This window comes from Acomys russatus, chromosome 26 (assembly GCF_903995435.1).
Source record: "Acomys russatus chromosome 26, mAcoRus1.1, whole genome shotgun sequence".
Taxonomy (NCBI): domain Eukaryota; kingdom Metazoa; phylum Chordata; class Mammalia; order Rodentia; family Muridae; genus Acomys; species Acomys russatus.
The window spans coordinates 13,787,733-13,813,972 of record NC_067162.1 but is presented as its reverse complement, the minus strand read 5'-3'; the positions used below and the strand labels follow the sequence as shown (position 1 = coordinate 13,813,972).

Here is a 26,240-nt window from a genome sequence, read left to right as displayed (position 1 = left end):
AGTATCCAGGGCTGTGCAACTTCTGGTTGCTCCATAAAACCCACTGGCAATTGTCACTGTCATCTGGGATCATCCCGTCCGGAATGCAGTGACATTTCATTTGTATATGTTGTATATCTGTGACCTATCATTTGTATATCCTGAGGACTGAGTTGGCTTTTGTTGTTGTTGTTGTTGTTTTTTTTTTTTTTTAGGTTTATTAGTCACTTAACTGCCCTCTCGTGAAATGCCTACATACTAGCTAGACTTTTGACTGCTTCCAGCTTGGTGAGCCTGTTCTCGGTGTGTGTACACGGAGTCAGATCATCTGGAGACTCTGTGTGTCAGACACACATTTCCTCCTTGGAGAACTTGGGTTTTCGCTCTCACTGATGTCTTTTGTTGAGTATTTTGTTTTAATACTTCATTTTGTTACAGGCCATGCATGTGTGCTTTTCTTTCTCCAAGGTCATGGAGAGTGTCTGGTAAGTTTGTTTTCAAAGCATCCTCCACCGACATCCATCTGGAATTGAATTTTGCCTCAGATGAGGCCGAGGGTCAATGTGTTTTCCATATGGACATTGAAGCAGCCAGACTGAAGGTGTTTAACTTCTGGTGTGCCGTGTCATCACTGTCATGGCACAGTGACTCTGTTTCCGATGTGTGTTTCTGGAGAGAGTGATGTGCCTGTACCATTTGCAGGAAATTCCAGAGTTTATGAGGTTCTCAGAAGACCTGATGCACTGTGGGTGATGCTGTCTGAGCCTGGCTTGGGCCTAGCTGGATTGTCTTCTCTTTCTGTTCCTTCCTTCCTTCCTTCCTTCCTTCCTTCCTTCCTCTCTCCCTCCCTCTCTCTCTCTCCCTCCCTCATTTCTCTTTCCTTCCCTTCTTTCTTCCTTTCTTTCTCTTCCTTTCTTTCTTTTTCTTTCTTTCTTTCTTCCTTCTCTTCTGTGTTGTCTGTACTGTGGCTTTGGACTCACTGTGGGCTGTTAGGCCAGGTTACCAGGCAACTGAACTTGTGCTGTGGGCTCCTTCCTGGAAAACCTCTGGCCTCACAGAACATCCATGGAGCCTCCTTAGCGGCAGGTGGAACATAGCCTGTCTTCCTCCAGCTGGAGCTGAACCCCAAGGAAGCAGCAGTTTTGCTCTGTGGATGGCTCCCCACTGCCCTCAATAGGGTCCTGAAGCACAGAGATCCCCCCAGGGATGTGGCTCAGCGCAGCAGGAGTGAGTTCAACTGCCCACTTGTAATACTAGTGAAAACCAGTTCACACGGATTCTCTACATGGGGCCTGAAGGAGAATCACCCTGAGACTCTGGCTCTGGGTTTCTAGTGGGAAACCGTAGGGTGGTTCTGCCACATGGAGCCACCAACCAAGTAGGGAAACACAGGGTGCCTGAGAGGGTCAGGTCAGAGAAGGTAGTGCCGTGTGGGTTCCAGCAGAAACTCTGCTATGAGCTTGGGGTAGGGGTGTGTGCTTGAGGGAACTTAGTCTCCAGTTCCCTTCATCTCTCCATGCTATGGGTTGGGTTATGTCTTGCCAGATCATCTGCTAAAATCCTAAAACAAACCCCTTATTTGAAAGAGGCCTTCAAAGGATTGGTAGGTTGAGATGGGGGTGACTCAGGTGGGCCCTAATTGGATATGACCTGTGAGACAGATACACAGAGAAGCGAGCCCTGTGATGATGGAGGCAGCGCTTGTGGCCTGCCACCAGGGACACCTGTGGCTTTGAAAATGAGACCAGGAAGATCTACGTCAGAGTTTGGAGGAGTACAGCCATCTCGGTGCCTTGGTTTTAGACTCCCCTGCAGACCTCAGAGCTCTGCAACAGGGGGCTCCATGACCAGATCTGGTCAGCATTCCTGTCAGCTGCATCTTGCCTACCCCAGTTTCCTGTCTGGTACCTTGCTGACCAGGGGAGATGCTCATAGTTTAGGGGCTGAGGGTGACTCCCATCTAATAGGCCCTAAAGGAATCAGTTGCTCTGGCTTTCTCTCCACTGTCCCTCAGCTAATCTATGGGCCAACCCACCACACTCAGGCCCAGGAGGACTCAAATGTTGTCGTGAGACCTACCCCGTATGCTCATCGCAGATGCTGGGCCCGCTCTGTGTTCCCTGTGACTGGGGCGCTTGTGGGTTTCTGTTGATGAGCATTTTAAGTCTCCCTTCCCTCCAGATTTCAAGACACACAGAGGCAAGAACACACCTGCTTCTGTTCACACTATGCCCTCAGCCTTGTAACGGGTCTTAGCACATAGTGGGTACACACCAGAGAGTGGCAAAGGCTTACAAACTCCCTCCCCACACCTGGCATTTCTTTTTCAGTGCTCTTGCTGCCAGTGTCCCCTCCACTCAGACTTAACTACAGGTTCCTAACTATGCATTGTCCTAGTCTCTGAGGCCTTGCACGCCCTGTTCTCTCTGTCTGCCCTTCCCTCTCTCATACAGATCTGGGCCTTCTCATTTCTCAGGAAAAGTAGCTTTATCCTCTCAGAAGCCTTCACTCTCTAGCACACTAAGGTCTCTTCTTTTGGTATTTGACTTCACTTTGTGCCCAGGGCACACTGCTCTGTCTTGGGGACTATAAGTCCGTGGGTAGGATAACAGACTTGTAGGATCCTAAGCACCCTCTTGGGATCACCCACTCTGTACACCTGAGGTTGAGGGCTGTGCTAGTTCACCCCACCCCAGGAACTTGTGTTGCACACAGGTCCCCAGAGCATGTGGGCCTGAGCTTCTGTATAACCAGACCTAGCTCTGCGGGTGGGACCTGGGTCTTAGTGGACCACAAGAGGAACCCAGAAAGCCGTGCAAAATGCCTGGTGGGGAAAAGATAGATAATAAGTAAAATCTGTGTTCTCATGAAGTCAATCCTTGCACCAGCCCTCGGCCTACACATGAGGGCCAGTTTCCCATCCAACTATGTCCTTCATAGGGCAGTGATGAGTCTCCAGACAACTGGTCAACCTCCTCTCCTCTTTGAAGTTCCCCTGGGGACTTGAGGTCCCATTTTCTTGCTCAAGAAGTGTTTTCTCCTGAGAAGCAAAAAACCAACCCAATGCAACAACAACAGTAACAAAAACCCAAACAAGACCACCAAACAACAAAACAAAACCAACAACAAAAACAATCACCAAAAACTGAACAACAAAACCAAAAAACTTTGTACTCCCGCCTCCCCATGTTAGCATTTTAGGACAGGACCCCATACAGCCCCAAGCTGGCTTTGAACTTGAACTCTTGATCCCCCTCCCTCCACTTGTGCTGGAATACAGGCATGCTTTCTCTGTGCCCAGCGTGCTTTCTCTAAGGGGGCTCTCTTCCCAGGTACTCCTGGGTCCATGCAAGGGAAAGCCGAGGGCAAAGATGATGCCGGCTAGTGGTGATGCATTTGACTTGTTCTCCTAGCGAGCTCTACAGAAGCTAGTGTGCAGAGTGCTCAGGCCACATGGGAAGAGTCTCCAGTGGGCAGTGCTCCTAGGTGGTCAGTGCGCCTAGAGCGCTACGCTGGACCGGTGCTCAAATATCTTCTTTGCATCTATCTCGGCCTCCACCATGTGTGGGTGGACATCCACGTCCAGCCCCGCGTCCTTGCACAGCTTGATCAAGGTCTTGATGTTGTTCTTGGACAAACGCAGGTACCTTCAAGGGAAGATTGGGAGAGGTGACAAAAAGCTATGGGACCTGACTTTCACTAAAAAATGGGTTGGTTGGCTTTTGGGCTTGGTGTAGTGGTCCACAGCTTTAAACCCAACCTCCTGGAAGCAGAGACAGGCAGCTAGTTTTCTGTGAGTTTGAAGCCAGCCTGATGTACAATAGTGAGTTCTGGGACAGCTAGAGCTACGTAGTGAGACCTTGTCTCAAAAACAAAACAAAACAAAACAATAGGGGAGGGGTTGGTTTTAATCAGCAAGAGACCAGCAGAACTTAGCCTGGCTCCTCTGTGTGTGTTCCTGAGGAGGAACACCCCTCAGGTGGCAGAGGTGATAGAACTCACGGTGCTATAACTCTTGGAAATCAACCTGCCCAGCATCCCTGCCCAGCATCCCCTTGGTTAATTTTCATTGGCTCAGGCACTACACCCAGCATGAAGCCAGAAAAGTCATGCTATGGAAAAGACAGGTGCTCTTTGGGGGAGCATCCACTCTCTACTAAAACTGGGACCAAGACATCAGCAGAGTAGCCCACACTGTCTTCCATCAGCCGAGCAACAGTCAGGCAAGGAATGAGCCATCCTGATTAGAAGCTTCTTCTAAGATGGCACCAGGAAGAAAGAGTTTGTGGCTGATGTGGGGTGTGGGTCTGTAAGCTGGTGGAGCGAGGCGTGGTGGGCGCTGCTACAGGCCGTGGCTCCGAGCCAAGGCTGGGGGCCCTCAAGTGTGCATGCACAGAGCTCCAGTAGCAGGCGTACGTGCCTTCCTTCAACACACACACGGTTAAGCAGCAAGGCCATCGATTTAAAGTGTTTTCTAAATCCTTGTAATCCTGCCTTCGGCTGAAGAGGGAAATTGATCCCATCTGTGCTGTGGGATCCAGACAGATCTCCTTATTCCACTGTCAACCTTGACCTTGGGGCCAACTTTATATTGAATTCCTTCATTTATCTACTTCTGTTGAGACAGGATCTCACTATGTGGCTCAGGCAGGCTCAAACACACATTCCTCCTGCCTCAGCTCCTGGGTGCTGGGATGACAGTGTGGGCTACTCTGCTGATGTCTTGGTCCCAGTTTTAGTAGAGAGTGGATGCTACCAGCCACCTGTTGGCTGCTCATGAGTGACAAGGAGAAGTTGCGATGCCGTCACTGGGCTTTGTGCCATGGCTGGGGACTCTTGGGCTCTGCTCCTCTACTGCCCTTGTTTGTTTGTGGCCCCAGTTCCCCTCCCTCAACTCCACCTCAAGGCAGCCTGCCAGGATGATGTATGTGGGTAGACTGGCACTTTCACGCATGCACCATCTCACTCTGGTCTTAACATGCCTTCCCAGTGACTTCACAATTGTCATATGTCCCAGTGCTCCTGCCTTTCGTGGGAAAGAAGCCCTACCCCCCAACCCCTCCCCCGCCCCGGACTGCAAAGCCAGGGCTAAGCAGAGCCACTTCACTGCTTGTTCCTGCAAGGGCAGGTGGTCGGTCGGGTGCTGCCTTTCATTAGCTCTATCCTCCTTCATACCTCAGTCTCCAGGAGTAATATGCAGCACTGACCTGGGCAGTGTGGCTCGTCAGTTTCTAGGCTCGGAGGCTGACTCTCACCCAAGATGGCTACACTGCTGCCAGCTTGGCGAGGGTGACCCCATTATCCTCCTGTCTCGATTTCTCCTCAGCTAAAGATTTTTTCCCACAAGTTTGCCTGTTATGTCAGCTGAGGATGACACTGGCCTTGGGTGTTTTCAGAGGGAGGACCTGGTGATACAGAGTATGGATGGAGAACAAGAAAAAAGTAGGCGGGGCTGGGGCTCATTAGTGGAACTTTGCCTAGCTTGTGCAAGGCCCCTGGGTTCCATTCCCATGGTGACTTAAGGAAGAGTGCAAGATAGACGCCAGTTTCATGGCTGTCTTGGGACTCTAAACCCCAAACACAGCAGAAGCTCACTGGGGACAGTGACACTATGAGAACCGCCACCTCTCTTCCCCCATAGGCTCTGGTGTTTGAATGCCTCCAGTTGATGGTATTGTTTGGGGAGGTTTAAGAGGGAGTGGTCTCAGTGGAAGAAGTGTGTCATTGGGTGTGTGTGTGGGAGGGGGGTGAGGGACTCTGAGAACTTCTCGCCCTTTCTAGTTCCCCCCTGCACCTTGCTTATGTTTGAAGATACGAGCTCTCAGCCTCTTCCTGCTGCTTCCCTGCCATAGCTGACTCTTAGCCCTCTGGAGCTAAAAGCCAAAATAATCCCTGTCTCATATAAGTTGCCTTGGTGGAAGAATAGCCAATACAGACTGTTGCCCAAAATCATCGGAGAGAAGGAACTCAGAGCAGCTTTCTTTGTGAGCAAAGGCCACAGACAACCTGTATTTTTCTTTCGATGAACCTCTATAACTTCTGTTGTGAAGCAACCGGAAAATGTGAATTTCTAGACTTAGAGCTCAAAACGGCAACTGGGACCTGACTGGCCACCAGGGGGAGTTTTAATAAGAGTAAACATACTACTTGTAGCCCCTGGCAGTAAAGACTGCTGGGAAACCCAGGGCTTTAAGCCCTGTAGCAATCCGTTGTCAGCTAGAACCAGGTAAGGCAGAGCTGGCCCCCTCCATGTCCGGGCATGTGTTCACAGCCTACTGACCTACATCTGCCAGCTCCATGTCCTAGTGTGGGTCTACGGCCTGATACCCTCGGCCTGATCCCTCCACGTGCAGGCATGCATGCACACACTGCTGTCCCAGGCCTGCCCACGTACCCCAGTGGTGCTCACCTGCAGCTCAGCACCTCTTCTGGCTTTAGCATCTTGACGTTCTCTATCTTGGGCTCTGTGCCCTTCTCCATGAGGCTCTTCAGCTTCTCAGGACCCTTGCTGGCCCATTCTCTCAGGAGGCCTGCCCTCCGGGTGCCAAACACAGTGTCCTGAAGAACGGGATCTGCTACGGAGCTCTGTCTGCGGAAGGAGCTCACACGACTGTTTTCTAGGGCTATCACGTCCTTGATGTCTAAATCTGAAATTGGAAGACGCCCGCAGGGAGTTAGTTAGATCGTGGGAGAGGTGAGAGTCGGGCAGAGAAGGGTGGTGGTAGAAGGAAAGAGGGAGCCGGAAGAGTGAATGGTCTCTTCTTGGTGGATCTGATGTTTTGGCGGGCGCTCCCGCAGGGCTGTGGGCCTAGCTTTAGGTCAGCCTCGCGTCTCCAACTGCCTTCCTGCTCCGCTTCCCTCTGGCCCCTTTCTTTCAATCTTTTCTGTCTCTCCTTTCCAGAGGAAACTTATCTCAAAGGAATTAGCCTAGAAGAAGAAGAAGTCAGAAGAGGTGAGCATTGAGCTGGGATTAAAACGGTAGCAATTAATGGTGCGGAGACACATTGCCCATGATGCGCGTGGGCGGGGGAACGGAGCACAGCTGCCGAGTTCGTGAAACTGGGAACGTCTGACATAACCCAGCCACGAAGCTGAAGCCGGGTCACCTCACTTTTCCTTTGTTAGGTTCTTCTACACCAGCGGTTCCACATGGTAACCTCTTCGGGGGTCAAGTCACCCTTTCGTAGGGGTTGCATGTCAGAAAACCCACATTACATTACTATTCATAACAGCAGCAACATTACAGTTATGAAGTGGCAATAAAAACAATTTTATGGTTGTCACCACAACATGAGGAATTCTATTTAAGGGTTGCAGCATTAAGAAGGTTGAGAACCACTGCTCTACATGTTTTACAGAACTACCAACGGGCACACTGTCTACTCATTCCACCTCTGCTTGGTATGGCTGGTGCAGAGAAGAGTCTATTGCTTCAAAAATTCATAGTCAATTAGACTGTTTTGAGTTCTGCAAATATTTTGGAAAAATGAAAGTATCTTCCTTTCAGTATTTATAAAAACTACACCTTCTTCTTGGCGTACTGCATTTGACAGTCTATAACAGTAAGGACGGCAGGCTGAGGCCACACCCATTTTGATTAAATTTATCAGAATTCAGTTAAAATGCCGTTAGCATCCCATCATCTGGAATGAGATTGGCCAGTTTCATTTATTTTCTAATTTGTATTAATAAGGCGGCTTCATCTTATGTATGATTTTTTTCATCTACTGATACCGTTGTACGGCTTTGCCCTGAGTCGGTTGCTGTGGGGTCCTGATGGTGCAGGGTCCCTCACCCACGGCAAGCAGCCACTCAGCCATGGAGTGGTAGTGTTTACTTCAGACACTAGAGCGGTCGATGTATTTTCACAAAGTAGGTATATCTGCCGATGTATTTTTAGCGTTCCTCGCATCTGTATGTCTGTGAGTTTGGTGTGGTACTTTTGTATATAATTTCCTACCATAGAGTTATAATGGTTTATTAATGCCAAGGTGTTCAGATGTTCATGGTCTGTAATGCTAGAATGGCAGTGGGTTATTTGGTCCTTCCAGGCCAGCTGCAACTCAGTGCCATACAGGCTGCACTCTTTACAACAATGCAGATGCCAAAAAACTTCAAATATATGTAGTATATGAGCACATGCCTTATGTTTTTGCTTGTGACACTTTCCTGTTAGTTGTTACTTGTTTTTCCAGAAAGCATTGTATTTAGTGCCCCGTTACTTGTCATCTCTATATTTTTACTAGTCTCAGCTATCTCTCTTTTTCATAGTGATCCTGTCTCTAATAAAGTATTAAAAAAAAATCACAGTTAATACTCATATTTTTTGCTTTATGTAGGCAAGAACCATTCCTTCCATATTTTGTCCTTCCTGTCCGCGTCTCTGAATGGAGGCTTTGAGATGAAGTAGGCTTATCTGCGTTAGTTATTTGATACGTGGGTAATTTTGTTGTGAGTGTCTTGCTCTTCCTTTTTCTTTGAAGTTGAAGAGTATCTTTTAACTTTATTTTTCATGACTATGTTTTAGGAAGCTGGAGCGATGACTCAGTGTTTAAAACTTTTCATTGCTCTCGCAGAGGACCTGAGTTCAGTCCCCAGCACCCATGCTCCGGGGATCTGACACCTTCTGGCCTCTAAAGACACTGTGCACATAGGCACTAAGCCACACTCACATATATGTGCCTATACATAATTTGAAAAATAAAAATGTTTAAATAAACAAAATATTTATGCTTTAAAATGAATAGCTTTTTGTTGTGAAGTATATAGGGGTAATGCTGACAAGTAATTGGCAATGTAAGATTTACAGTGTTTAGATGTAAATTCGGATCATCTGTGACCACATGGCTACAGCCTCCGATGTACTTCCTGTTATAGCTTTTTATTTTGCCAGTTGACATTTCCTAAGTAGTCATATTTTAGAAAATATTTGTTTTTATTTTATGTGTATGGGCATTTTGCCTATATGTATGTACACTGTGCGAGCACCTGTTTTGCCTGTATGTATGTATGTATGTATGTATGTATGTATGTATGTATGTACATTGTGTGTGCGCCTGTTTTGTCTGTTTGTATGCATACTGTGTGCACGCCTGGTGCCCAAGGATGCCAAAGGATGGTGCTAGGTCCCCTGGAACTGAAGTTACAGATCTGAGTCACCACATGGTTGCTGGGAACCAAACCCTAGTTCTCTGCAATAACAGCTAAGTGATCTTAACCACCAAGCCATTCCTCCAGCCCATAATGTATTTTAAAAGGTTTCCTTGGATTCCTTCTGCTCTTCCTATTTAGTTGCCATTTTTTGGTGACTGTGGCTGTATACAGTCGATTCTTTAGCATTTAAGAGTCTCTATCTCTGCTTTCCCCCGTGTCTTCTACCCCGTTCTGCCTCATCTCATTTGCATTTCCTTGATATCTCCACCTCAGCCTTTGTTTTTTTTTTTTGTCTTGTTTTTTTTTTTTTAATCATTTGGTTTTAAGGCTGCATCTGAATCTTGCCTTTTAAATCCACTATTTCCTAACTTGATAGAACGTCTTTCTTTGGTGGCATTTCCTGCAGACAGAGATGGACATTTCCAAACTTGCAGCTAGCACACTCGCAGTCACTCTGATGTGATGTGATGAGACCTTGGGGCAGGTCTACGAGTTGTGGGCTCTTCCTCTGTTATCTAAAAGGCACTGCAGCCTTCAGCATCATGCCAGGTTAGTTCTTCTTTCCTCATAAGTAAACATCTCTGTAAGCTTTCATGTTTTTTACTAACAGCGTTTTTTTACGAAAAGGAATACTATCAGGATTTGCCTCTAGGGAATGGCTCTAGACTCCCTGTGAGGGTCAGTGGACTGGAGAGAATGGCCTGACTTGTCCTAGGTCTCAGATGGGTACCAAGTAGCCTTAGAACACTTTGTGCCCTAGATGGTGTTCTGGCCTGTGGCTGGTCCCTGACAAGGTGGCTGGTTTGGCTAGTCTCAGCTGTGTCTGCTTGGGCGTGGTGAGGTTCGTGCTATGCTCCAGGGGGTGGGGGTGGGGAGGCACCGTCTCAGTGTCCTCGTTGGGAATGAGGGATCTTAGGGCAATAGCATATACTTCCCTGTGCTCTCTGATCCTTTTTTGGCTCCAGGGGTGCCTACGGCAGAGAGAACAGCAACATAAGTAAAGGTTATGGCAATTCAAAGGCTTTCTCAGGGGTCATATTGTATGCATCTAGCTAGCGAGTAAGCTAAAGGTCATGCACCCAAGACCTCACTTCTAATTCATGGTGACCCCATGGTGTGAACCTGGGATGTTGGTGCCTTTTCCGGGAAACCTGTCCTGACCACTCTCTTAGGAAAGAGATATGATACCCACTTCTGGTATATAGCTGATCAGATAAGTTAGACTTTTAATGGACCACATTTGGGACGAGAGATGACTCTATATTCATGTACACAAAGGATGCATACGTATAGCCATCATTCGTAGCCTTTCCCATTAGAAATACACTCTAGGCCTGAGACCCATAGAGTCCATGTAGGCACCTAGTGAGCATGCCCACTGGAAGCCTCATCTTGCTAGTATTTGGACTTCACCAGGAACTTTGTTATGGAATATGTTCCACGTTTTCCTAGGGGCTTTCTCTGGCCTGTATCCAGGGTGACCATTCTAAGATTCAAACCCAATTTGGTAGTCCCCTTCTTAAATCATTCAGTGTCTTGCCACTGTATTTCAAGCAGGCTCACATCCTGGAGCACTCAGTGGAGACTTTTGCTTTCAGCCATGGTTGGCTGAGAGAAAGCAGGGTTTGGCCCACCAGCACAGTGAGAAACCTGGACGTTGGGGGAGACTGCAGCACTGAGACTTTGGACAACAGGCACCAGGAGGCAGCGAGAAAGAATGGTGTGAGCCCCATGACTGTTCCAGGTCACGGCAGATGCATCCTTTCAGGACAATTTAGGGAGTGCTCTCCTGAGTTGTGCAAGAGCAGATCATGTAAGGAAAGCCAGGCAGCTACAGGAGATGTCTCTCTGGACTGTTGAAGAGTGTTGAAAGCCTCTCTTAGTTCAGTGCTGATCACTCAGTGCTGGAAAGGAAGGGGCATGAGTGGTAGAAATGGTAGGTGAGAACAAGAGTGGGCCTACCTTTGGCAGAGCGAGGCTCATGTAGCCCAGGATGGCCCTGATGCTCTGTAGAGGAGGTTGACCTTGTTTTTTTTAAACCCCGCAACGATGCATTGTGGGCTTGTAACCTAAGCAGAGCTATGATACTGGCAGCACACCACAAAGGCAGGGAGGGCAAAGATGGAAATGCTTTCCTGTGGGTCCCTTACGCTAGTAGAAGGCGGCGGCTGGGAGAAGTCAGGTGCGTGTTCAGGCCAGATTCTGTCAATATAACCGTGCAACAAGCAGGGTCATGGTTGACAAAACAAGAAAGATGGGACAGGAACAAAATCACCCACAGAAGCAGGAGAAAAGGGGACAGGAATGGAGAGACCCCACTGGCAATGGTTTAGTGGGCCACTCATCTTACAGTCCTGCCATGCTGCAGAATGGGCTAGGGAGCCCCTGGGGAGCAGGGGAGACCTTTCCAACACACACCCAAACATAATCTAGGCTCTACCTCCTGGTTCCCAAGACTGCTCAACCGTGCCTTTGTGTTGGGAGTCATCAGTGGATTGGCATAGAGATAGAGTCAGAGTTCCCAGGGCCCAGTCACCTCTGATGACTTGCTCAAATAGCTGGGACCAAGCCTTTATAGCACAGGAGCCTTTAGGGACCACCTCGTCTCCAAACTACAGCAGCTATCAACAAATCTCTGGTAGACCAGTTGTTAACACAACGTCCCGGTTAATGCACTTTTGTAGATTTAGTTTGCTGCATGGACATCTTTTACTTTGGCATGGTCCTTTGGTTTTTATTTTGTATTTATTTTCTCTCTCATCTCTTTCTCCCTCTCCGCTCTCTCCTCTCTTCCTCTCTCTCTCCTCTCCTTCCTCTCTCTCTGTCTCTCTTTCTCTCTGTCTGTCTCTGTCTGTCTGTCTGTCTGTCTGTCTGTCTCTCTCTCTCCTCATATCAAAAAGCCATTGCCACGGCCAATGTTAAAGACACCCTTCTCCCCTGTGTGTTCAATTCAGAAGTTTGATAAATCTCAGGTCTGACACTTCAACCTACTGAGAATTTGTTGTTTTTGTTTATGTTCTGAATGGTATAGGGTACATTTCTTTGTGTGTGTTTAACCATTGCCCCAATACCACTCATTGCATAGACTATTCTTCCTCTTTCGTATGTTCTTGGCATCCTTGTGAAATTCTCATTAAGGGACTGGAGAGATGGCTCAGAGGTTAAGAGCACTGGCTGTTCTTCCAAAGGTCCAGAGTTCAATTCCCAGGAATCACATGGTAACGCATAACCATCTATAATGAGATCTGGTGCCCTTTTCTGGCCTGCTGGCTCACATGCAGGCAGGACACTATAACTAATAAATCTTTGTGCCAGGCATGGTGGTGCACGTCTTTAATCCAAGCACTCGGGAGGCAGGGGCAAGCTGATCTTTGTGAGTTCAAGGCCAGCCTGGTCTACAAAGCGAGTCCAGGACAGCCAGGAATAAAAGAGAAACCCTTCTGGTGGTGGGGGATGGGGTGGGGGAGCTTGTTAGCCATACGTGTGGGATTATTTCTCAACTATTTGATTCTTGTTTCATCTGTTTTTAACCTGTCACCACAGAGTTTTGATTACTATGGTTTTGGAGAATAGTTGAAGTCCCACGCCTCTGACTTTTCTTTTTTCTTACTATTTTTTGGTGAAAATAGTATTTTTGACAGATCTTCTAGTGACTTTGTAATACAGAAAATCTGAGAGTATTTCTCTAATCTCTGAACACAAGGCCCCTTTTAATTCATATGTGGCTTTATCACTATCAAAGCACCTGCCTCTTACCTTCTAAATCTTTTATTGTTTAGATGCCAGTATGAATGTTATTCTTAAAAATGTCCTTTTTAGGGGCTGGAGAAACGGCTCAATGGCTTGGAGTTCTTGCTGCTCTTACAGTTTGGCTCCCAGAACCCACACCTGGCACCACACACACACACACACACACACACACACACACGAAAATAAAATTATAAAAAGTTCCCTTTTAATCACTTGTCAAGAAATACAATATCATATTAAGAAAAACTAAGACAGTAGCTGGGCAGTGGTGGCGCACGCCTTTAATCCCAGCACTCGGGAGGCAGAGGCAGGCAGATCGCTGTGAGTTCAAGGCCAGCCTGGTCTACAAAGTTAGTCCAGGACAGCCAAGGCTACAGAGAGAAACCCTGTTTCGAGAAAATAAAAAAATAAAAAATAAGACAGATTGACAAATACAATATTTTTTCTCATGTGCATAAAATTGTATGTGTGTATATATATATGCATGTGTATGTGCATGAATTTATTTATGTTTAAACAAGATTGAAAGTAGATGCAGGTAGCTTGTGCTTGGTCACTGTGCACAGTCATTCTAGTGTGGTGTTAAATCCAGCTTGTTTCAAGGGCATTGGCCTGTGTGGTTCCTTTTCCTGTTGTCTTTTTTTTTTTTTTTTTAATCTGGCTTTGATATCAGGAAAGAAGGCCCTGGTAAATAGGCTTGGGAAACAGCCTCTGCTTTTCAGTGTCTTGGAGAAACCTGCGAAGGACTGGCCTCGACTCTTAACCGTTTGCTAGGGCGTCCCATGAAGCCATCAGGCCCTGGGCTTTTCTTCGACCCGTTTTGATTATTGATTCAATCCCCTTTCTTTTCGTCTGATTCTTCATGATTCCACTTTAACGGGCTTCATGTTTCGTAGAGTGTCTTTCAGGCAGTAACCTATTACTGCGAAGTCATTGGTAACAGCTCCTTAAATTCTTTACTCTTCTGTGGCATCTGCAGCGTAGATGTTTAATTTACAAAGCCCCCCCCCCCCCTTTTGGGTAAGTCTAGCTAGAGACTTATTGGTTGTTCATCTCTTTGAAAATCCAACTTCTAGTTTCATTGATTATTTTATTATCCGTGAGTCTGTATAATGATAATTATCTTTATTATTCACCTTGTTTTGTTAATTTGAGCTTACTTCCCCCCCCCCCCCCATTTATTTGCAGTTTGCTCTTTCTGTAGTGCAGCGCCTGTAGCTTTAGCTGTCATGGGTGAGCTGCGGGCGCCCCTCGGCTTTAGTGCGTGGTGCTTCTGTTTTCACGCGTGTCCGGATTTGTACCACGTACTTTTGGGCTTCTTCAGGAATATCTTGTTCGGAAGAGCACTGTGTAATTTATCATTTTCCTTGGATTCTGGTTGAACGCTAGGAAGACACTTTCATGAATCTGAGGCCTAACACGTGTGCTCTATCCTGGGGAATGTCTGTCGTGCCTGAGAAGCACACGCGGCTGCTAGTGTCAGACAGACGGGATGCTCTGTATGTGTCTATTAGGTCTACTGGTCTTGTGTTTTTTCCAATCTGCTGTTTCCTGATAGGTTTTCTGTCTGGATGATGTATCATCCCACCCACCCCCCCCCCTTTAAGCTATTAAACCCTCTACTATTATTGCCTTGCTATTTATTTCTGCTTTCAGTACTGTTAACATTTGTTTTATATATTCAGGTGATCGAAGGTTAGATGCCTAGATATTTACAACTGTTGGGTCTTCTGATGAATTGACCTCTTCAGTGTTATATAATAACCTTCATGGTCTATTGCATTCGATGCCAATACAGCTACCTCCTGCCTTTTCCACTTACACGCAGTATCTCTCTTCCAGCCCTTTATGCTCAGGCCGTGTGCATTCTTAAAAGTTCAAGTGAGTCTCTGTGGGCCGCACAGCTAGATTTTTTTTTAATCCTTCCAGCCACTCTGTTTGGATTAGCAACAGCTATAGTTTACATGTGCTCCCCAGATTAACATGTTGGAAACTGGATCCTCAGTGGAGTGGTGTTGGGGCGTGGTTGTGCTGGGAGGTACCTGACTAAGGAGAGGATGCTATCATGCAGCAAGTCCACTCTCCACACTTCCTTCCCTGCACACACCAGCCACCCTTCACCTTCAGCTACTCACGATACACCACAGAAGCCCTCAGCAGATGCTGTGCCGGCATATCCTTGACCTTGCGTTCTCCAAAGTGAGGCAAATAAGCCTTTCTCTCACCCGGTGTGTGGTTGCTGTGACAGCAACACAAATGGATTGCAGAGACCTTTCTGATTAAAAGCAAGGACTTACTATTGCTGTTTTGCCTTTGACAGCTCACATGCCCTTTGTTTCTTTCCTCCTATCTTCCCTTGTGTGTTGGTGATATCTCGCAACGGTGTGTTTTGACCCCTTTCTCTTAATAACTTGCATGTGTACCACAGGTTTTTCTTCTGTGGACTACCATGAGGCTTACTTGAACCATCTGACAGTTTCAACATCCTATTTTAAGCTCCTAACAGTTAGCTTTGATGGCACACAAATGGCTTCTCTTCGTGGTGCTGGGCACTGAACCTCGGCCTCCTGTACTAGGCAAGGTCTCTACCACTGAGCTAACCCCCTAGCCCACAATTTAAAATTTCTAATCTGTGTATTCCGTAGCAAAGCATTGTAGTTACAGTTATTTTTATAAATATATTGAGTGAATCTTTTTTTTTTTGGGAAATGATAACCCACTTCATAACTATAAATAGCTCTTAAAATTTGTTAGGAGACCCTCAAGATAAATATATGACTCACAGTACACTCACAATAATTTGGTAAGTTCTATGATTAGTGTAAATATGCACCAATTATAAAATGCAGTCAATTATAAAAGACAAAAATATTAAAAATCTTTCTCCTTACTAGATACAATTATATGTCATAGTTATAGCGTTTAAGATGTTTGATGCCTAGTAATTAAAAGTATAATCTGTTCTTGCAGAAGACCTGGGTTAGGTTCTTGGAACCCCAAATCAGTGGTGCACAAGCACCTGTAATGCCAGTTCCAGGGGATCGGCACTGGCCTCCTCAGGTGCCTGCGCTCATGTACACATAACCACACATAGACTACGCACCATACAAGTGTACATAACTATATCTAAAAAAAAAAATGTTTACTTTTGGACACAATTTACATAGTACCATTTTATTACATTACATCGCAGCCATTACAATGCCATAGAATTCTGAGTTTGACTGTTACCAGGGAGAATTTTTATATTGATTAGTTTGTATGTTGTTAATACACATCCTCTTATTTCTGTTGAGAAACACCCTTTAGATGTAATACAGAGAAGCCCCCTCAAATTTTGCCTGTTTGGGAAAATATCTACTGCACCCCTCTCCTTTCCTCTGTGGTCCAGGCTGGCCTTGAATTGTGACTCTCCAAGTTCAGACCCTGAGTGCTGGGATTACAGACATGCGCCACAGTCGTCTCTTCTACTTCTAAAGCACAGCTTTTATGGGTTTAGCGTTTTGGAGTGCCAGGTGTCAACGTGTTCCTTCTTTGAATAATTTGCCTCCGTCCTTTACCTGTGTGGTGGTCTACAGCATTTCCACTTAGAAATTCAGACATCTGGAAGCTGTCTGTATGTGAAAAGTCGCTTTGCTGTTGCTTTCAAACTCTTTGCTTAGACTTGCAATTTAACATGTCTTGGTGTAGGTGTTTTGGGGTCTCATGAATCTGGAAGATTTTTTTCTCTCCCCAAATTTTGCAAGTCTTCACTCATTTATCTCTGTTTGTTTGTTTGGGGACAGAGTGTCTTATGTAGTCTTGGCTGGCCTGAAACTCCCTGTGTAGACCAGACTGACCTCAAGCTCACAGAGATCCACCTGCCTCTGCCTCTGAGTATTGGGGTTAATGGTGCACACCACCATGCCTGGTTCATTTATTTCTCAATCTTCCTCCAGTCTTTTTCTTTCTCACATAGCCACACTACATATTTTATTTAAAATTTTTTTGTCCCTCTCACTTGATCATATCAAAAGTGTGGTTGAATTGAGATTTTTTCTATTTCATCAGCTGAGCTGTTAAAATGCTCCGTTTTAGACCCTGTGTGCTCCTCAATCTTTTAGATTTCTATCTGCTTTTTAAAAAGTTATTATTATTTTTCTTTGCTGAACTTCTCATTTTAGTTGAACATGCTTTCCCTAATTTCATTTTGTTGCCTGTGTTATTTTTTTAGTATCGGTTTTTAACAGAATTTTTTTTTCATACAGTGTATTCTAATCACGATTTTCTCTCCCTCATTTCAGACACATCTCAGATCCTCCCTATCCATTCAACTCTATGCCTTCCTCCTTCCTTCCTTCCTTCCTTCCCCTTCCTCCCTCCTTCTCTCTAGAAATCAAACAAACAAAGCAAAGCACAACAAAACAAACAAAAACCCCCCATAATTTGAAAAAAACAAAACAAGGGGCTGGAGAGATGGCTTAAAAGTTAAGAGCACTGCCTGCTCTTCCAAATGCCCTGAGTTCAATTCCCAGCAACCACATGGTGCCTCACAACCATCTGTAATGAGATCTGGTGCCCTCTTCTGGTGCACATGCAGGCAGAATACTGTATAAATAATAAATAAATAATCTTTAAAAACAAAACAAAGAAAAAGCACACACATACACACCACACCATACAAACAAAAGACATGTAAGGTGGTAAATTTCCAGAGAAAGCAACAGATACAAGAAAAAAAAAAATCTTCAAGAATACCACTCAGTTGGCTGAGTTGGCTGGGTATGACAATTTCCCTTAAGTGTGGCTTAGATATCTGGTAAGATTTCATTGGAGAAAACTTATTTTTCTCTAGCAAGTGGTTGTCAATTGGAGATAGCTTCTTGGTTAGGAATAGGAGCTCTCAGCACTGGGACCTCATCTGGCTTGGACTTGTGCAGGCCCTGGGTATGCTGTCACAGCCTCTGTGAGTTCATATGTGTATCTGCTGTTTTTAGAAGGCCTCCTTCCCTTGTATCATCCATCTCCTCTGGCTCTTCAAATCTTTCACCTCACCACACATCTCTCTGAGCCCTGAAGGGAGGGTTTGATGTCGATAGCCCATTTAGGACTGAGTGTTCCAATGTACTCTCGAAACGCTGTCCTGTTGTGGGTCTCTATGTTAGTTCCCGTGCACAGCAGGAGGCCACGTCTCTGATGACTGTTGCCTTATAGTTCGCTAAGCTTTAAGAATATTGTTCTCTGAGCTATTGTTCAACCAGTTCACTGATCTTCATCTCTTTGTGGTAAGTTAACCGTCATATGAGTTTTATTAATTTCCTATGGCAACGCTATGAAGAAAACCACATTAAACACAAACACATGTGGAAGGAATATCTTGTGTGTTGTATGGAGGTAGCACCTGCCAATAATAAATCTGATGGCCTATAGCTTAGGCAGGAAGTAGGAGGTGGGACATCTGGTGGGCAGAAAGAATTCTGGGATAGAGCCAGTTGCGTGAGATTCAGCCGGCAAGATGTGAGGAGGCCAATGCACGGTACATGAGCCCAGGTAACCAGCCAGGTGGCAGAATGTAGATTAGCATAATAGGTTATTTTAAGCTGTGAGCTAGTCAGAGAAGAGCCTAGCTATATGGGGTAGGTGTGTGGAAATAATTATCTTGAGTCTCATGAGTCATTATTCTGGGAGCTTAAGGACAGGGAAGAAAAATACCCACCTACACAGGAGGGGGAAAAAAAAACCATCTACACACATAAATTAGTTAGGAAGTTAAAGGTGGCAGCCATGGAAGCCAAAGCTTCAAGAGGATCATTCTGTGGAGGACTAAGTGCAAATTAAGACAATAGTCGGGAAGGAAAAAAGAAGAGAAACGGATGAAGGCCTAACGATGGAAGAAGCATCAGACCAGGCCATGAAAGCTGGAGGAAGAGACGGGTACCAAAAAGGATGGATCTCCTCCACTGTCCTCTTCTGATGTGGACAACGCTTAGTGAGACCATATAGTTCACAGTAGCACTGGGAGTCAGGGCACAGAACTGGCCCCATGCCTGCTCTGAGCCTGCTAGATCTCCACCTTGTCTTCCAATCCAGATCCTGCCTGCTTGTGTGAGGTCACTTGAGGTGCACGGGATTATGTCTTTAATGTGTGGCTAAGCTCAGTCTGACTCAGTCTTGGATGCCAGAGGTGGACAGGTGTAGGTGCTTCTTAAGATTCCCTTGAGCACTCGCTCCTGTGCTTGACTGGACCCATTTAGCGCCCTCCAGTGGCCATAGGTTGTTTCACATCAGAAGAAGCAAGACTCCCCCATTCTCAGATATGGTAAATTTGTCCCGAGGACAACTGAGGATCCAACTGCCTGCAAGTCAGCCTTTTTTTTTTTTTTTTTGGCCTACATCTTGTACAAGGGAGGTGAAAGCCTTTACTCCACAGCCAGGAAGTTCATTAGGGAAGAGACAGGCTTGATAGCATCCTTTAGGAATGAGACAGAAGAAACAAAACTCAGAGTAAGTAAAAAGCCAGTGGCACTGAGTGGGGTGGGGAGTGCAGAGGCAGAGGAAAGAGAGGAGGAGAGCCTTCAAGGACGGTGACAGATGAAGGAGCCTTAAGCAGGCTTTTTGCTCTCTGCCCTCCCTGCAAGCAGAGCTGGCGATGATGAATACCAGGCGTTTCCAGTTGCCTCCCTCTTAACTCAGCCTGGGACTTTTTAGAAAAACCCCAGGAAGCTTTTCCTACTTGAAAGCACAGCCAAGAAGATCTCTGTGGTGTTGGGAGACAAAGGACTCTGAAGAATAAAAGTGGGGGGGTCTCACGATCAGCCTCTGATTTGTGTGCGATGTACCTCCGTGATGGGCTTCTTACCCTCTGCTGCCCCCAAAAGTTTCAGTAAAGTCTGCTCGCACACAAAGGCTACCTGTGAGGAGTCTGGGAAGAAATCACAGCAGCAAGGCTTCAGGAATCAAGGGGAAGAGAGGCTTCTTTCTGCTGGAAGCAAACTCTAAAGAAGCTCACGAGCCCAGTGGCACCGGGGTAACAGTAACAAGGGGGAGCTGCAGAGCTTGCCTGAAGTACAGAGCTTCCCCATCTTGACATCTTGATTTTATTTCTACAGTGACTTTTTAAAAAATTCAAAATAGTTAAAACTTATATAACTTTATATAAGAACAATTTAAAAAGTGTCAAAGAAAACAAAGAGGACCCCCTACTGGTCACTCAGTTTCCTTGAGTGCTAATAGCTCATATAAATGTAGTGATGTGTTTGAGCCTTCTGGAATTTTGATTTCTTTCTTTCTTTCTTTCTTTTCTTTTCTTTTCTTTTTTTTTTTTTTTAAAGAATTCTTTATTATGTATACAGCATTCTGCCTTCACACCAGAAGAGGGCACCAGATCTCGTTATAGATGGTTGTGAGCCACCATGTGGTTCCTGGGAATTGAACTCATGACCTTTGGGAGAGCAGTCAGTGCTCTTAATCTCTGAGGCATCTCTCCAGCCCCTTGGTTTCTTTTAAAAATACAGAAATATAAGAAGGTGCCTCTGTTTTAATCCCAGGTGTGGGGATGTGGGGGCTGTTTGGACTGTATGCAGCGGCTGACATTGCTGTGCTCTAGCAGAAGTGTGATGTTGCCAGCTGCAGATAGTTTCTGCGATTGTGTGACATTTGGAATTCTGGGAACTTTTCAGAGGATGTATATTTAAATGCTAGGGCCCCTGAGAGGCGGGGTGGGTGATTTTTGGTCATTCGGGGCCAGGGTTGGTTGTGGTTTGTTAGTAACCATGGTCAAAGAAGAAACAAAAGGAAAGAAATTAGATTCAGGGCTCCCTCCTGCCCTCTCTCTCCTCTCCTTCTCCTCCTTCTCCTCCTCCTCTTCTTCCTCCTCCTCTTCTTCCTCCTCCCCCTCCTCCTTCTTCTTCTCTCTCTCTCCTGTCTGTCTCTGTCTTTCTCCTCTCTCCTTCTTTCTCTCCTATCTAGTGTTAGGGGAAGAAACAAACTGAGGGATAAAGGGTGGGAAAAAGAAGAACCCACAAAGTAGCAAAGAGCAGCTACATATAAGCACAAGAATCTATGGTCGACAATTTGCAGAGCTTTCTTTGGATTAGAAGAGTGCCCCACTAATCCGTGGGTTCAAGCCCATGCTTTTTAGCTCCACAGCCCACATAGAGATCCTCTGTCATACAGAATTGTGACAGGCAAGCTTCGGTTTGCACACCATTCCTTTAGTGTACTAAATGAAAGGATAAGGAAAGTGTTTCTTTTGGGACACAAGGGGACAACTGAGTAACTTTCCAAGTTCCTGCCCATTTTCCATATGGGCAAGTAGAAATGCCTCCCAGATTCCTCTCACCATAAGCTTGTGTCCCAAGAGGCCAAGCATAGCAAAAGCTTAATCTGTTTTCCAACCCTAAGGCACCACCTTACTGGCACTTCTGTGTGCCAGGCTGGTGATTTATAGGCCCCCTGTCACTGCAGCCCCACAGCCCCACAACAGAGAAAGTAGAGTTACTATACCATTTTATGTGTGACAGACCTAGACCCAGCATGGCCAGGACGATACAACTGAGTTTGTATGGTGGTGGAGCAGGAGCATAAACTTAACCCAGGCCTGTCCCTTTCTAGGGGTGCATACCCCTTGACAGATGTCAGGTCACCGGAATGGCACCTTCTGTAGTAGACATTGTCACAGTGCTTGATTTAGAAAATTTGGAACTCACGAAGGCAGTGTCACTGAAATAGTTTAGGAACATGCAGCCCATTGTTCGGGATTCCTGAGACTACCTGGGGATAAGTGGAGCTCAACAGCCATGTCCCCTCCTACCCAGAGCACATGCTGGCTCCTGGATCCTTGTGGACACAGGTTTGATTGACATGGGTCCTGCAGCTCTTTCACCGACTTTGAGAAGCTGGACCAGGGAGAACAGTTCTGCTGTCCCAAGGCCCGTGTTCTTTCCTTACCAGACTTCTTCAGAACATCCCTGTTGAAGGTGGTGGAAAGCAAGTTCACATGCTTGGCCTTTGTGTCTGCTCCCTTGTGGGGACCACTGGACTCCTGCTTCTTGACGACATGCACATCATGGTTCTTGGAGAGCACGAGAGAAGTTATGCTCTGCTCATAGGACCTCGCTCAGCATCCTCCAAACCCAAACTGAGAACTTGCCACAGCTTGTTCAAGGACCTGCCTGAGCTCAGGGAGAGTTTAGAGGGCAGGGTGGGGGGTGGGGGTGGAGTAGGGGGGAGGGAAGGGGGGGGGACGTGCAGGAATACTCTCTGTGCTGGCTTACTGAGAACTTTTCTTTTTCCTTATCTCCTAGGGGTACATGCAGCCCATGTCTGCAGGCAGGCCTGGGATACCCTGTAGCTGCAGGGCCCTGGCACCATTGTGTGTGAAGGAATGTGGGTGGAGGAAGACGAGACACTTGCCCTGAACCTGGACCTCAGGAAAGCAGGGGTTGTTGGTGAAGCTGCACATGGCAAGGGTGAGGGTGCAGGGGACTCATCTATTGAGGTGTCATTTGGGGACAGAGAGGTATTTTTTGGGGGGGGGTCTTCGTAAACCATGTGGCAAGCACCATAGCAGAGCGGCGGCTGTGGGGAGAGGCAGCAGGGAGGTTACCTTGTTGAAGGTCACTCTGCGGCCGTCTTTGTTTACTTTCTTCTTGTTGCCTGGGCTTTTTCCTGCCTTCTCTTCTGCACGTTTCACTTCCTCAGCCTTTTTCTGAGAAGGCAAGGGGAAAAAGGCTCTGTAGCTGCCCACCCTCTTTCTACATGGGAGAACATTTCTGGCAAATGGCAAGCCAAGTCTTAGTACCTACATTCTAGAGCCATCTTGTCCCCTTCCCTGTCCCTTACCCTCTGGACCATCTTGGCATCTATTCCTGGTGTCTGTGACAACACCCCTCTTTTTAAAGGTGCATTTGTGATTGTGTGTGTGTGTGTGTGTGTGTGTGTGTATTTCCAGAGACAATCAGATCCTGAGGGGTCTGACCCAGCCAAGTTTCATCCCTCAATGAATTCATAACTTGATTACTGAGAGGTGTGGACAGTAGGGGGTAGGGCCCAGTGGGAGAAGTAGGTCACTGGGGGTATATATTAGGGGGAATGGCCTACCCTGGCTCTCTCTGGTGATTTCCCTTCTTCCAGATGCTATGACATAAACTGCTCACCTCCACTGCACCCGCCCCCCCTACACCCCCAGCTACGCTGGACTGAGCCCACGGGAACCATGGCCCAAAGCAATCTCCCCTCCCCTTAGTCGTTTCTGTCAGGTGCTGCCACAGTGCTCAGAAAGCCACCTAATGAGGGGCAATAGTCAGGGTTGCAGGCCTGACCCCGCCCACAAAAGAGGAATTTCCTGCCATAAAACACCTGTCACCCTTCCTTAGAAGCCTAGATGCTTCTGTGGCACATGGTGATGGATGGAGAGTTGCGCTTTCAATATAAATTGTCTCCTCTCTAGGTTTCAAATTACCCAGAGTGAAGCCGCGTGGGAGACAATTCTGCTGAGATGCTAAAATATAATCCTTCTGAAAGGAGGTGGGGACCTATTAACCATGAGACAGAGTTGCCAAGACTGACACTGAACTCCAAGAGGTCCGGCAACCAGCCCTCCGCGGCCCTCAATTCCAGATGGAGGAGGAGCAGGTTGTGGGAGATCCTTCTGGCTGCACTCTGGTCAGCAGCTAGGTAGGCAGGCATCTGCTGAAAGCACAGTATGGAGACCAGAGAGAACAGAGGCAACTGTAACAAAGCCCAAATGGGTGGGAATTGGCTAAATCTGAACCCAAGACATCACCCTGTCCTTTTTTATTTATTTTTTAACATTATGCCCTTTGCCTGTCACCGTTTCCGTGTTTTTCAGCTAGGGGACAATCGTGGCCCTGACCTTACAGCTTGCCTAGGAGCAGTGGATGACAATAAAGTTTAGCTAAAGGATGAGTGCCAACCTTTCACCCATTTGCTCTGGGACTGGAGGCTATGGGATTCAAGCATCCTCTGCAGCTAAGGGATGAGGGATCTGAATATCCTCTGAAGAGGGTACCACCTTCCATAGGCCTGACTTGATTTTCTTTTTTCTTTTTCTTTTTTTCTTTTTTGTTTTTTTCGAGACAGGACCTCCCTGTGTTAGCCTTGGCAGTCCTGGACTCGCTCTATAGACCAGGCTAGCCTTGAACTCACAGCGGTCTGCCTCCCTCTGCCTCCCAAGTGCTGGGATTAAAGGCATGCGCCACCATGCTCAGCCTTTCTGACTTGATTTTCATAGATGATGGACCCAGGGGACCTAAGCTCTGGGGAAAGCCAAGGCAACTTTGCCACCTAAGACTCCCAGAGAAAGAGGAACGGGTTGGTGAGAGCAGCCCTGCAAGTTGAGGAGGAGGGGAGAGTATCCTAGTAGGAGTCTCATTGGGGAGGATGGTGCCAGGAATGAGTGATCTATCCTGGAGCCATCAGGAGGAGGGAGGAGGCTAGGGATGGTGGGAAAGCTCTTACTTTGCCCACATGGAGAACCCACAAGCCAATGCCTATGACTGTTTCCAGATACTAGCAGTGCCCACAGTTCGACCTGACTTTAGACTCTACTGACTCTGCCTCAAGTACCTTCTAGGGTGTCCAGTTGAGACCATTTGTGTTTGGGCAACCTCTTTCCCTTCCCTGTTAAACAGGAATCTGTGACCCTCTCCAACATTTCCCACAGAGAAGCATCTTTCTCCAGGACCTGGAACCTTCTCTTAAAACATGATCAGCAGGAACGACTGTAACTCTGTCATGGGTGGGAGAGGAGGGGCCTATCATGACAACTGCCATTAGGAAACAAAGACCGCCTATCCATGGAGAGTGACCTCTCCTCCAGGATTTTCCCACTGGCTTACCCTAATATTTAAAAAATAATCCCCTTTTGCTTTCAGGTGTTGAAATCTAACTCTATTTCTTGCTAATAATCTTGCATAAATTCTTCCAGCAATTTCTTCCAATGTACACACCTGGAGGTCACGCTTCTTCTTGCCCTGCCTCCGCTCTAGCCATTCCAGCACTCGGGTGAGATCAGACATTCGCCTCTCCTCAGCTGTCCTCCAGATGGACTTTCTCTCAGTGGGCATCAGATCTTTGGTGTCTTCTAGATCTTCTGACATGATGACGTCTCAGCTGTGCCCTACAACCCTACAAAGCCTGGCACTCTTTTTCTGTTGATCCCTGGATTTGCTGGGTGACTCAGAGGCAGGATGTGTGGCCTCTGGATGTAATGATAAAGGGCAGAGGTAGCAGCAGATGGATGTTAGCCTTGGGGGTAGAAAGTGTGAAAAGTGATTGTGAGGTCACTGTTGACTTAACAACTGTCCCCTAGTCAGCGGTTGGAGTGATAGTAGGATGTAAGCTACCTCCTATTCTTTCCCAAGAAATCACACTCTCTCCATGGGTTTCTGTTTTCCCTGGATTCTGCTATATTCTCCTTTATAGTCTCTCTGTTCAAATTATATGAGATTTTTCCTGAAGCTCTGCAACACAAATGTCTATTCACCCAAGAGAGGGAACCAGTGAGAGACCAAAATAACAATTACACCAAAGGTCAAATTGGCTAGTCAATGAGTTTTCTTGGGTGCTGTAGGTGTACGGGTGAGGGGTTATTTATAGGAGTGGAGATGGCTCACAGGCAGCTGCACCACTGAAAGCCAAGCCCACCTCTACACAACATGTTTCTGACTGACAGCTCACAAACACGGCAAACTGGGAGCTCTCTCCTCAATCTCTGGCAGTGAGTCTCTTCCGAATATCTCTGGCTCTTCTTTTCCCCCCAACAATTACTTTATTTTTAAGATTAAAAAAAAAAAATTGGGGGATAATATAGTTAATCATTTCTCCCTTCTTTTTCCTCACTCCAGACCCTCTCACATACTCCCCCATTGCTCTCAAATTCAGTCTCTTTTTTCTTTAATTGTTATGATTATATATATAATATATTCCTAAGTTATATAATTTACATAGTACACACACACATACACACAGACATACACACACACACACACATACACATACACACACACACACACACATTACTAAACACAAAAATACAACCAGCTCAGTCTATCTAATGTTACTTGTGAATGTTTTCAGGCTCACCATTTGGTATTGGATAGCCAACTGATGTGCTCTTCCCTGGGGAAGATGATTTCTCCTGCTCTCAGCATTCTTTGCTTGTAGTTCTTTCTGTAGGACTGAGGCCCTACGAGATTTCCCCTGTCTATGTTAGCATTGTCTATCGGTGCCATCCTCATCCGTGCTTAGCTGGTGTTTAGAGCAGCCAGGTGGGTGAGAATTCATGGCTGCAGGTTCTGGTATTTCTAAGAGATACAATTGTTATGAGTCACCAGCCACGACCACCCACAAGAACA

General features: G+C 46.5%; 1 protein-coding gene across 1 annotated transcript; it reads right to left on the bottom strand.

Annotated features, from left to right (window-relative positions):
* Positions 1–3,478: 3,478 nt before the first annotated feature.
* C26H16orf78 (chromosome 26 C16orf78 homolog) lies at positions 3,479–25,029 on the bottom strand. The gene is made up of 5 exons (XM_051169338.1): positions 24,834–25,029; positions 22,469–22,570; positions 21,811–21,934; positions 6,389–6,626; positions 3,479–3,626 (listed from the first exon to the last, which is right to left on the bottom strand). The coding sequence occupies exons 1-5, from the start codon at positions 24,981–24,983 to the stop codon at positions 3,479–3,481; spliced, it is 762 nt and encodes a 253-aa protein (XP_051025295.1). The 5' UTR covers positions 24,984–25,029.
* Positions 25,030–26,240: the final 1,211 nt, after the last annotated feature.

Excerpts from the sequence above, each read along its gene's own strand:
- C26H16orf78 (XM_051169338.1), bottom strand. The coding sequence starts at position 24,983 with ATGTCAGAAGATCTAGAAGACACCAAAGATCTGATGCCCACTGAGAGA. Across the intron at positions 21,935-22,468 it reads GCAGAGTGACCTTCAACAAG|AACCATGATGTGCATGTCGT; the intron begins GTAACCTCCCTG and ends GTGCTCTCCAAG. Across the intron at positions 6,627-21,810 it reads GGATGTTCTGAAGAAGTCTG|ATTTAGACATCAAGGACGTG; the intron begins GTAAGGAAAGAA and ends TTCCAATTTCAG.